We start from the raw sequence: 12,461 nt of genomic DNA on the forward strand, positions 1-12,461 counted from the left end.
AAAATTATTGGCCTTTTTAGGGGAATGGTTGTGTTTTGCCCCCATTCCTTTCTTCTTTGGTGTCCTTTCCTTACACTCTTTTTTTTCCCCCTTCTACTCTCCTTCTCTTTCAACAGCAACAAGACCAAAAGTTTCAAAATTCATACACCTCCACAGACAGTGAGAATAAATTGCAGTTCAGTGCTAGCTGTGAAAAAGGCCATTGAAGTGCTTGTCAGTAACTGAAAGATACAGAACCAAAAAACAGAGTTACCAGGCCTGTCTTAAACCATCACAAATAGTGGTTCACTGAGCCAAGAATCGTACCAGCAACCTGGATGTTTCTGCTTTATTACATCTTTGGGTTTATAAATTACATGTTAACGAAGGGCCAGGTTTGAGAATCCTTTTACACAGATTGGGAAGGAGTCACTCACCCAAGTAGTCCCACAGAAGTTAATAACTACTCAGTTAAGTAACTCTTCACCAGTGCAGGTAGGGAGTTGACAATCTGGTCCTATTCTGGAATGAGCCTGAATTACCTTGCTACTTATTCCATGTTATACAACAATGTGTCTGTGTGAAACAGGCTGATTCCCATGTGGAAAAATCCTTTAGAAATGAACAGAAAGTAATCTTTAGACAGGCTCATGAATGATTCCGTGGAACATAATAGAGAATCACATCCCAGTTATAGAATTCTATAGGATTGTTTCAGCAACCTACAGAAAATATCTTAATATGTTTTACAGGTTTATAAAATGATTTATATGTAATATTTATTATTTCACCCTATTAAATTTCATATGACTTTTCCAGTGAGTTGTTAATAAAGGCTTTACACAAGGGGTGAAATCTTAGCCCTATTGAAGTAAATTAATGGGAGTTTTGTCATTGATTTCAGTGGGGCCAGATTTCACACTGGGTGTATGATACTGATCAAAGCACCACAAAACTGGGCCCCAATTTAAATGACTGACTTGAGGGTAATTAATGAATTAGTAATGAATTATTGATATTTTTGTTTTTATTTTCAGGCAAAGAGCAGATCTTACTCCAGAAGGATTATGAATCTGCTTCTCTGACCGAAGTCCGCGCTATGTTGAGGAAACATGAAGCTTTTGAGAGTGACTTGGCTGCCCACCAGGACAGAGTAGAACAGATCGCAGCCATTGCCCAGGAGCTGAAGTATGTTCCATTTAGAGGCATGCAGCTGCTGACATTTAGCTGATAAACTCTTTCCAATGAATTCAATAGTGTCATAGGTACAATGTAAGAATTCCACAGATAGCTTCGTAAGGATATTATCTGAGCTGGTCATTGACACCTTTCCTTTCCTTTTTTTTTAATTGAACTAAATATAGACATGCAACTGAATACAGTTGTTTGAGGGCAAACATTTCAAAATTGACTTAACAGTAAGCTTTTGTTTCTGTAGATCTGCTGGTGGGTAAATTGTGTATGTGGTGGGGGTGTATGTGGAATTAGTTTACCAGTTCATGTGTTCTGCTACAAGAAGCGAGATGTAAAACCATTCTCATAAAAATTATTTATTTCATTTTACCCACGTGTGTATAATATAGATCAAATATTGCAAGCTGATATTAAAATAATGTCTTATATTTGCATCGCGTCTCCCATCCCACAGTACTTTATATACTTTAAAAACTAATTCCTATTCCTTCTCTGTATAGCATGTGTGTCTCGGTTTGTCTAAGGTGCTTGTCAGGCCCCCATTACCATAGTGTGTGAGGACCTCACAATCTTTAATGTATTTATCCCCACAAGCCGCCCTGTGAGGTGAGGAAGTGTTGTTAGCCTCATTTTACAGAGTGGGAACTGAGGCACACAGAGACTTGCCCAAGGTCACACGGGAAATCTGTGGCAGGGTAGGGACTTGAAACCAAGTCGACCAAGATCAATGCCATAACCACTGGACCAGCACACACACACAGACACACATGCATGTGTGCACACACTCAGAGAGAGAATACAAATTAGTTTAAGGGTCCAGTTCAGCAATACACATAAACACATCCTTAATTTTGAGTGTGTGGATAGTCCCATTGAATTTAATGTTGTTATACTGGAAATCAGTGGTACTACTCCCATGCTTAATAGCGTGTGCATTGCTGAATTGCAGTATAAATTTATGACGCTAACAGAAGACAGTGTGGACTAGTGGTTAAAACAGATGTATGTCTGGGAGTCGGGGCATTAAAGCACGGTTCCCAACCCTGTCTCTGACTCTGTGTCACCTGTGGCAAATCTCTGTCTCCACAGACTCCTACCACTGGCCCATGCCAGCCAACTCATGCTTGCTGGGCTGTTTCATTGCTGTGTAGACTTCTGGGCTTGGGCTTCAGCCTGGGCTTTAGAACTCCCCCATCTCGCAGGGTCCTAGAGCCTGGGCTCCAGCCTGAGCCCCGAAAGCCTGAGTCAGCTGGCACGGGCCAGCTCTGGGTGTCTAGTTGCTGTATAGACATACCCTTTATTACCTTTCCATGTTTTAGTTTCTTCATTTCTTTGATGGGTTAAATACCTACTGCAAAAGAATATTGTGCAAACTTTTTTGAAAAGGACTACAACTCAGAAACACCTGGGTCTTAATTCTCCACTAGCTCCAGTTGTGTCTCTGTGATCCTGTACTGCCTGGCCTCAGTCTAGAGCATCTGGGAGTCTACCCTAACGTATGTCTCTGGAGGAGGGACCTTACAGCTTTGCCATGAGCCTTCCATTCTTGTGCGGGGGTAGAGTGTGGCTAGCACAGGCACCAGTTCTATCACCTCATCCAGTGGAAGTCTCCCCTGTTTAGAAACAAATCCAAACAAATCCATCATCAAGTTAGAAATTGCACCTTCTGAAAATGTTTTGCCTACTATTGTTAGCAGTGACACCTAAGATTACTTTAACTGGAAGAGATTAGAGAAAAAGGTCTATTTTTTTTCCAGTTTATTTAAAAGAGAATGTATATATTTGGAGGAAAAAAAGACGAAGTAATTAGTTAGTGCCAAAAAGCATGAAACTTAAAAGGATGCACATATCAGTGAATTCTTCAGTTGATAAAACACTTGCCTTTCTTTTCATCCGAACCTGTATGGTAATAATGACTTTCTATTGTGTAATTGTTTGTAGAGAAGCTCTCAATGGCTCTCTCTAGAGATAATTTCTGAAAATGTCTAACACTGGTTCAGCTCCACCAGTATTAGCAGCATTGAGAGCAGAGTGCGGACAGCCTGGCAATTGCCACCATTGTTTTAGACGTGTCATTGATCTCTGCTCAGATCAGGCTAATGAACGCAATGCTTAAAAGGCTGGTTGGCCATCTACACTAGGGCTCCAAACACTTAACATCAATGAAGTTGGACTGGTGTTAGCAAGAAAGTGAGATTTTTGAAATAACATTCTTAATGCGGGCAGGGTTGGTGCTACATCCTCTAAGTCTGTGTTTTGCCAGCTTGAAGGGAACATAGCCAGGTGGTTAGAATGGGGCTGGATGGGAGAGAGAACTCTGCCACTGACTTGCTGTGTCATGTTGGACAAGCTACTTGTGGCTTGATTTTCAGAGGTGATGAATCATAGAACTGTAGGATTGGAAGGGACCTTGAGAGGCTAAGGAGAACAATTTTTGAACACCCTACTGACTTCAGAGGTGCTCTGCATTAACCTCCATGTGCTTACCTGTAAAATGGAGAAATCTCTGCCCAGTTGCTTAGGGGGGTTGTGAGGCTCAATTAGTCTTAAAACCCTTGGAGGACATTGAATGAAGGGTGCTATATATACATGCCAAGTATTAGTAGCTGCAAGCAAATGGGCAGCTTCCTTTGTATATTGATTTCAATAATTTTACCAACAGTTCCTCACAAAATTTTAGAAATTAGAGGTGAAAAGTCCTAGTTCCTCTTGACAGTGATATTTTTTAGGATTGTGTAAAAATTTTCATGCTAAGAAAGGTGCAATTGGAGCCTGAACTAAAGCTCATTGAAATAAATAAGGATCTTTCTCTTGACTTCTTTGGCCATTAGATCAGGCCCTTAAAAAGACCATCATTGACTGTGCTTCAGGTCAGCATGCCCTATATTTTTGGTAGCCATCTCTTGGCTGCCTGCAGTTGCTATTTTGAAGGAGAACAATTGCTGTGTGACCTTGAGCTGCACTGGTTACAGTTCAGTGTCAGCGATGATATTTTCTGCTACAGCAGCTGAGCCCACTAAGAGCATAAAGGTTAAAGTTGTTAAAAGCTTGTTGATTGATGGTGTCTGGATAAAGGATTTGTGTGTGTGTGAGCAGGATCATTCTAGTTTGGAAGCTGTTATGCTGTCACTGTGTGCCAGATTGTGAGACATTGTAAATCTTGGATGGGGCACTATTTAAACCTGGGGAAAAAAATCAGGGATTTCCCATTTAATACACTGTAAATGCTAAAAAGAATTAGACAAAATTGTGCTCTAAGGTGTATACTCATTTATGGTCCTATGCACTAATTCCAAGATTTTCACTAATCAGGATCAAAATTTCCGAATGTATTTTTTAAAATATTTATCTTACCTTGTGTAAAAACTTATATTCAGCCAGGCAAACAGTTATATTAATCTCCAGCATAGATGGACTAGAAAGCCTTTTGCTTCTGCATACCTGGGTTCAAATTGTGTTTATGGGCACAGTTACAAAGACGCCAGCCCTGATCCAGGAATTACTTAAGTACATGCTTAACTTGGCTTCTGTGGAACTACTCGTGCTTAAAGTTAAGCACATGCTTAAATGCTTTGCTGGATCAAAGCTACTGTCAGGTCAAATTTGGCCCATCTATGAGCCAAAATCGATGAAAGTAAGATTTCATGAAATCTAAAACCAGATTAGGATTAAGAAAAAAAGAAATACCTTTATGACTGTTTTAAATTCTAAAGATCATGGGATTTAAAAAAAACCAAACCATTTCACTGGTGGAATTCTCAACCATGTGCTGCAGCATTGTGTGTGCATGAAAAGCTAAAAGTTAAATTGACTAGAAACTCACTTTAAAAAAAAGAAAAGAAAAGTGAAAGCTACTCTATTTTTACTTATAATGGTGAGAGAATCACAAAAAGTAAACAGCGCAAGTAGTGCAAAAGTAAACTAGGTATTTACATTTCTTTCCTTTTTAATAATGCCTGTAAAATGTGACTTTTTTTTAAAGGAAATTTGTTTCTTAGAAGTTTATGGTGCCAGCTCCTCATGTGAGGTAGATTGGCATAGCTCCACTGAAGTCATTGGAGTCACACTGAGTTATACCAGCTGAGGATCCGGCCTATTATTTTTAAACTGTAGGTACCCTTTTAAAATTAGCATTGATAATCTCATTCTCTTCCCTATTTATCCACATCCAAACATGCAACACAAACTATCTATGCTTAATAAAATAGGATAGCAGGGATATTGCAGGTCATGACTGAGGTATGTTGGCAGAGCTGTTTGGCGAAGTTAGTACAGTATCTCCCAGCACTGACGGGTAGCCAGGACAATTAGTCCCTCACTTTCACAAAAGTGACATGTGCCCTTATCCTAAAAAAATGAGACAACTGGAGATCAATGATCCATTGGGCTAAAAATAAAATTTGCAATAGTCTCAGAGGTGCCACTTTGAAAATCTTCAAAAACACTTTTTATTTATTTAGACTTATGGTGCAAAAAGATACTGATACAGAAGCTCTTGGTGCCCTGACAATTTACTAAACTCACAATCCATGTATGAACATCATCTATCAGTAGGAGTATAACATAAAAAATAATTAACTTGCAGCCAGTACATCAAAACAGCAAAATTATGTCCCATCTCACTCCACCCACAGCCCCATACCCTCAGACCTCCCCAAAAGTGTTATTAATTAGATAGCTTTTACTGCATACTCTGAAGGTCAACAAATCTGGAATGGTCTAGAGCAGAGTGCGGAGCAGTTCCAGAATCAAAGGGCCCTCATGGAGAATGCCTTGCTCCTTTTTATAAATAATGTGTTTAGATGTCATATGGTTTCTCTCTAACCTTTTGCTGATCAGGGAACTTTTATCAAAAAAGCTCTTAGTTTCCAACAGTTCATTGGTTCTTGCTGCAGAGCCACTGAAGAGTCATTCTCTTACACACATACACTCTCTGTGTCTCAATGACTATAAGTATTTATCCACAGTGGAACAGTCATTGGGCCACAGAGAGAGTGAAAATGACCCAGTCATTAGGGCACCTACCTGGTAGGTTGGAGACCCTGGGTCCAATCCCCTTACACCAGTCACTCTTTCATTATTTATCCACAGTGCAACAGCTTCAACAGGAGAGATTGAGGATGCCCCACATCTGAATATCCCATAACTCAGTGGTTAGAACATTCTCCTGAGACATGGGAGTCTCCTGTTCAAATCCTTTTGCCGCCCCCCCCCCACATCTTAGACGAGTGCTCTAACCATTGGGCTAAAATTTACAAGGTGAGCACCACCACCTCAGGCCGGATTTTGAATGGGACCCAATCCAGTAGGCAGCCTCTGAGCATGCCTATCGATCAAGCCCACATGTGGCTTAGGTAGCTGAACATGTCTTTCCTTGAGGTTCATGAATCACTCTGGGTCTTAGTTGGGAGATAGCTATACAGATGCATAGAGGGAGGCTGCAGCGCTCATGCCAAGAAGTGGAAACATAGGTGCTGAGGGAACCTTTACATTGGAAACTTATGTGCCGAGTGAATTTAGAGGACTACGAGGTTCGGCGGGAGTTTTGTAGATCACAGTGGAACCAAAATGGGAATGTAGGCACCTAAATCTGGGGTTTAAGCACCTAGGTACCTCTGTGGATCCCGCCCTTAGTGCCTAGATCCCACACATAATAACACTACACTGCCTAACTGATTGCAAGCTGACTTTTTTAGCAAGAGGAGGAAAAAGAAGAGGAGGCATAGTTACTGAGAGCCAGTGCAACATGTTCACAGGTGCAGAATGTACAGTGTTTTCCTGTCTATTTGTTTAGAAAGCTATAGCTCTTTCTCTTCACTCTTTCCTAGCGAACTGGATTTTTACGATGCTGCAAGTGTCAATGACCGATGCCAGAAGATATGTGACCAATGGGACAAACTGGGAACACTTACGCAGAAAAGGAGAGAGGCTCTGGAGGTAAAATTGATATCAATAAGCAACTCCATTTAAAAAAATGAATCCTTCGGGATTTATAAAGACGTTGTTGCGTGTTAATTCCTGGAATCCAGACTGCAATAACCCTTTCCTCAGCTCTCCATTTCAGTTTGCTATGAGTTCATTTGCAATAGAGGTTGAATTGCTCAGTAATAGACTTGATGGTGCTTTGTTTCTTAGAAGTTTATGGTGCAGTTAGAAGTTATAAAGCAGCAGCAGAATGAATTTGGTCACCAACAGGTGACTTGTAATTTCACCCTTTGGGGATTTGATGCATAGCAGTGATATAATTAGGCAGCTCTCTTGTCATATTCCCTACAGCAAAACTCCATTTGAGCAGTAGGCCAGTGTCCAGGCTCTCTGGTGATGGAGGTTCCAAAACAGTGAGATCCAATTTACTAAAAGCCCTAAGCCTTCATGGCTTCCCATGAGATCAGTGGAAGCCACCTACGTACATCTCTGGGTTCAAATGTGACATGTATATGTTACTGCTCCATTTCAGACACGAAAGAAATGACTAAAGCAGGCCATTCATTTCCAACTGATGCAATTTAATTTGTTCATTTTATAGATCAGATTATCAGAAAATATTTAAAATGCAATAAATGGCAATAAAATCATTTAGGCCCTGATCCTACAAAGTCTTATGCACATACTTAAGTTTACATAAGTTTAACATGAAAATAATTTTAATGTCAGTAGTCTCACTGACTTCAGTGGCATCTTTTAAGATATCTCAGGTTGGGGAACCAGGAAATGAGGCATCCAAAATCATCAGTCACTTTTGAAAATGTATGCCCAAGGTAACTTGGACACTACTTGTATGTACATAAAATTAGCTTTCACCTTGGTAACAATGAATTTGTTTGTGTGCATTTATTGGACTTAACAGAGGACAGAGAAATTGCTGGAAACAATTGATCAGCTTCACCTGGAGTTTGCCAAGAGAGCTGCTCCATTCAACAACTGGATGGAAGGTGCTATGGAAGACCTACAGGACATGTTTATTGTTCATAGCATAGAGGAAATCCAGGTAAATTGGTAGTATGTTTTTGGTTTGCAATCCTCAGGAAGTCAAGAAAGGGAAGCTTTCCCTCTCACTGAATGGACATTGTCAACATGTGTAGGTGAAAACATATCCTGCCTTTAAGCTATCTTTCTGACAGAGAATGTCCTTTCCCACTCATCTGTGAGCATAAAGTGATAACCTATAAGCAGACATGGCCTTTTAAGGCAACTGGCTGCAGTACTTCTCCCCTTGGAAGGAGTCCTTAGCCAGAGATAAGAAGGCAGGCAAACCATGTGGAGAGCAGAACTTGGGAACACGGTGTCTCTTTGCATTTCTCATTATATGGCCCTTGGCAGTTGTTTGGGGCTCTAAGACACTAGCTATGTGGGACAGTATATGGGATTTGGCCCAGAACAGTCATATCTGACTGCACTAATGTTAACCTAATAATAAAGGCAACGTTGTGGAACCTAACGCTTTACTTCTGTGTCTCATTAAAGGAAAGGCATAATTTACCTTTCCACCCACTTTAAGACCACTTTATATTACCAGATAAGTATACAAGTTTCTTAGTATAAATGAGAATTGGGCTGTTCATTGTGCATAGTTGGCTTGTTGTGAAAGTAATTAAAGGCATTAATTTGTCATTTATTCAGTTGCACTCAACATTAGTGGTACATTTGTGCAGCTGTATTTAAAGGTATGGTCTCAAGTATTTAGGCCCAGATGCTGCATCACGATCTGCTAGGGAAGACCGCTTTGCCTATGCGGAGTCACACTATTTCATTGAGACTCCATATGGACACAGGGCTTCAAGTGAGAGGATTCCAAAGAAGTGTCAGGGCTCTAATTAATTTTTTCTTTTAAACAGGGCAAGGTTAGGGTGAGTAGAAAACTTGTTATGTTTTTTTAAACTTGGTGGGGAAAAGGAAAGGGGATAATAGTCACTTGCAGTATTGGAAACCCAAATAGCACAGTATTGCAAAACATCAAAGGTAGCATGAAAAATGAAGTGAAACTTATCTGTCTGGCTTTACTATTCAGAGTGCGTGAAGTGCAACAAAGTATGACAGTGAAATTAGTTTTTTTCATTTGCATTCTAAATATCATATGTTTTTAGAAACACAGGTAAAGAAACATTTTTCAGAAATGCATCATTTTCATCTTCACAGTGTCTCTTAAATACTTAAAAAACAGCAAAATATGGTCTGCTACCCCAAAGACCACCTTATTGCAAGTTCTGTCTTTTTTGAGGTGATCCTATAGGTGAAATTTTGTCTCCACTGGAATTTTGCCATTGACTTCCATAGGGTCAGGGTTTCATCCCATGTGTACAATGTATTTGGGGAAGAAATACAATTATTTATATCAGGCCCTCAAGATCATAGAACTGACATTACAACAAAAATCCTCATACTTTCCCCCTTTGTTTCTGATTCCAGAGTTTAATCACTGCCCATGAACAGTTTAAAGCCACTCTGCCAGAGGCAGATGGTGAGAGACAGGCTATCCTGTCGATCCAGAATGAAGTTGAGAAGGTTATTCAGAGTTACAACATCAGAATAAGTGCAAGCAATCCTTACAGCACTGTCACTATGGATGAAATCCGTGCCAAGTGGGATAAGGTATTGTATGGTAAAGGTGAAAATGACATTGCAGGAATAATGTTTTTTTGGTTGTAAGAATAATAAGAACAGAGACCTACACTAACTCTCAAGAAGTTGTCATGAATTACCAAAAAGAAAAAAAAAGTCTAATATCTGGGCTGATCCAACAGCATTCACTCAGGCAAAACTCTCTCTGCAATCAATGGGTAAAAACAGGAACAGCCCCATAATGAAAGCTCTTCCTTAAAAATCTTGGCTAGTTTGGACAGCAGAAAGTATGTCAACATAAAATTAGGCTATTGGCTAGAAGAAGCTTGGTTGTCATTATGGCTGCTGAAGAAAAGAAGCCTACCTATGTATTATGGAGAAACGTAGTACGGACGGATATTGAAAAAAAATATGAGTTACAGCCATATTTAACATTTTAAACAGGTTTCAACTCAATATTTAGTAGGTCAGTGGGGTAACTGATGTAGAACTGCAAGGAAAATTAGTTTTTATTATATAAAATATATTTAAAACGTTTTAAATGTTTTACATGGGATTATATTAATTTTAATTATACAATAGCATTACAGTTCCCTGAATTGCAACTGGGTTCCCCAGTCACGTGACTATATCATTAATGACTGAAGTACACAGGCCAGGGAACCAGTTCTGCTCCCATTGAAGTTAAGTAGGAGTTGGATCAGAATCCAGATCTGCATTGTGGAACTCTCTTTTTAAAAACACACCCATTCACACAGAGGACCAATGCACACCACCAAATACACAAACATATAGTGCAAACCACAAGAATGTGATCCCAACAAGTAACAAGAACCAAACTCACAGTTTCACCATAACAACCTTGTAGGGTAGGCAAAGTATCAAGTGCAAGTATCAAGAGTCTACCTTCATGGCTTTGCTTGAATGTAATGTTGTGTGTCAATTACTGTTTAAAGCTAAGTGAGACGAATGGGGAAGTGAATATGCTTAAAATAGCCTGTTTTTTTCCAACAGGAAAAACAGGGTAGTAACTAGACCAGGGTTAAAAAGTCTTAAACTTAAATCTAGCCAGAAATTAGATTTTCTTTTCCTTAGAAGTCAGTCTTTCTGGTCACACTTCCAGCCTGACTGGTTTCAAAATGCCCAGAAAGATATTGGAGCAAATAATTAAGCAATCAGTTAGCAAGAACAAATCATAAGTTCATAGATTCATAGATATTAAGGTCAGAAGGGACCATCTAGTCTGACCTCCTGCACAATGCAGGCCACAGAATCTCACCCACCCACTCCTGCGAAAAACCTCTTGCCTATGTCTGAGCTATTGAAGTCCTCATATCATGGTTTAAAGACTTCAAGGAGCAGAGAATCCTCCAGCAAGTGACCCGTGCTCCATGCTTCCAGAAGAAGTGAAAAACTTCCAGGGCCTCTTCCAATCTGCCCTGGAGGAAAATTCCTTCCCAACCCCAAATATGGCGATCAGCTGAACCCTGAGCATATGGGCAAGATTCACCAGCCAGATACTCAGGAAAGAATTCTCTGTAGTAACTCAGATCCCACCCCATCTAGCATTCCATCACAGGCCATTGGGCCTATTTACCATGAATAGTTGAAGATCAATTAATTGCTAAAATTATGTTATCCCATCATACCATCTCCTCCATAAACTTATTGAGTTTAATCTTAAAGCCAGATAGGTCTTTTGCCCCCACGGCTTCCCTTGGAAGGCTATTCCAAAACGTCACTCCTCGGATGGTTAGAAACCCTCATCTAATTTCAAGTCTAAAACTTCCCAATGACCAGTTTATATCCATTTGTTCTTGTGTCCACATTGGTGCTGAGCTTAAATAATTCCTCTCCCTCCCTAGTTTTTATCCCTCTGATATATTTAGAGAGAGCAATCAAACCAACCTCATAGCTTGCTTTTAACAGGGCAAAAAGCCTTGTGGAAGAGGGGAAGCAGTAGATGTGGTATATCTTGACTTTACACTTTTGCTACTGTCTTGCATGACCATCTCATAAATAAACTAGGAAAATACAACCTAGATGGAGCTACTATAAGGTGGGTGCATACCTGGTTGGAAAACCATTCCCAGAGAATAGTTATCAGTGATTCACAGTCAAGCTGGAAGGGCATATCGAGTGGGGTCCCACGGGGATCAGTTTTGGGTCCAGTTCTGTTAAATATCTTTGTCAATTATTTAGATAATGGCAGAGGGAGTACACTTATCAAGTTTGTGGATGATGCCAAACTGGGAGGGGTTGCAAGTACTTTGGAGGATAGGATTAAAATTCAAAATGATCCAGACAAACCGGAGAAATAGCCTGAAGGAAATAGGATGAAATTCAATAAGGACAAATGCAAAGTACTCCACTTTGGAAGGAACAACCAATTGCACACATGCAAAATGGGAAATGACTGCCTAGGAAGGAGCACCGTGGAAAGGGATCTTGGGGTTATAGTGGATCACAAGCTAAATGTGAGTCAGCAGTGTAACACTTGCAAAAAAAAGCAATCATTCTGGGAGGTATCTGGAGGAGTGTTGTAAGCAAAACACAAGAAGTAATTCTTCCTCTCTACTCTACACTGAAAAGGCCTCAACTAGAGTATTGTGTCCAATTCTGGGTGCCACATTTCAGGAAAGATGGGGATAAATTGGAAAACGTCCAGAGGAGAAAAACAAAAATGATTAAAGGTCTAGAAAACGTGACCTATGAGGAAAGATTGAAAA

The 12,461-nt window shown here is 40.0% G+C and overlaps 1 protein-coding gene across 4 annotated transcripts in view; it reads left to right on the forward strand.

The window, feature by feature from the left end:
* Window positions 1-12,461, forward strand: part of ACTN2 (actinin alpha 2) — an 87,692-nt gene that overhangs the window by 58,308 nt on the left and 16,923 nt on the right. For all 4 annotated transcript variants that reach the window (XM_084622201.1, XM_084622200.1, XM_084622198.1 and 1 more), the window contains exons 12-15: window positions 1,017-1,167; window positions 7,002-7,110; window positions 8,021-8,161; window positions 9,580-9,762. In XM_084622201.1, coding sequence (XP_084478327.1) covers window positions 1,017-1,167; window positions 7,002-7,110; window positions 8,021-8,161; window positions 9,580-9,762 — 584 coding nt within the window. The remainder of the gene's footprint in view (window positions 1-1,016; window positions 1,168-7,001; window positions 7,111-8,020; window positions 8,162-9,579; window positions 9,763-12,461) is intronic.

This window comes from Lepidochelys olivacea (assembly GCF_965140295.1).
Source record: "Lepidochelys olivacea isolate rLepOli2 genome assembly, chromosome: 3".
In the NCBI taxonomy this organism is placed as follows: domain Eukaryota; kingdom Metazoa; phylum Chordata; order Testudines; family Cheloniidae; genus Lepidochelys; species Lepidochelys olivacea.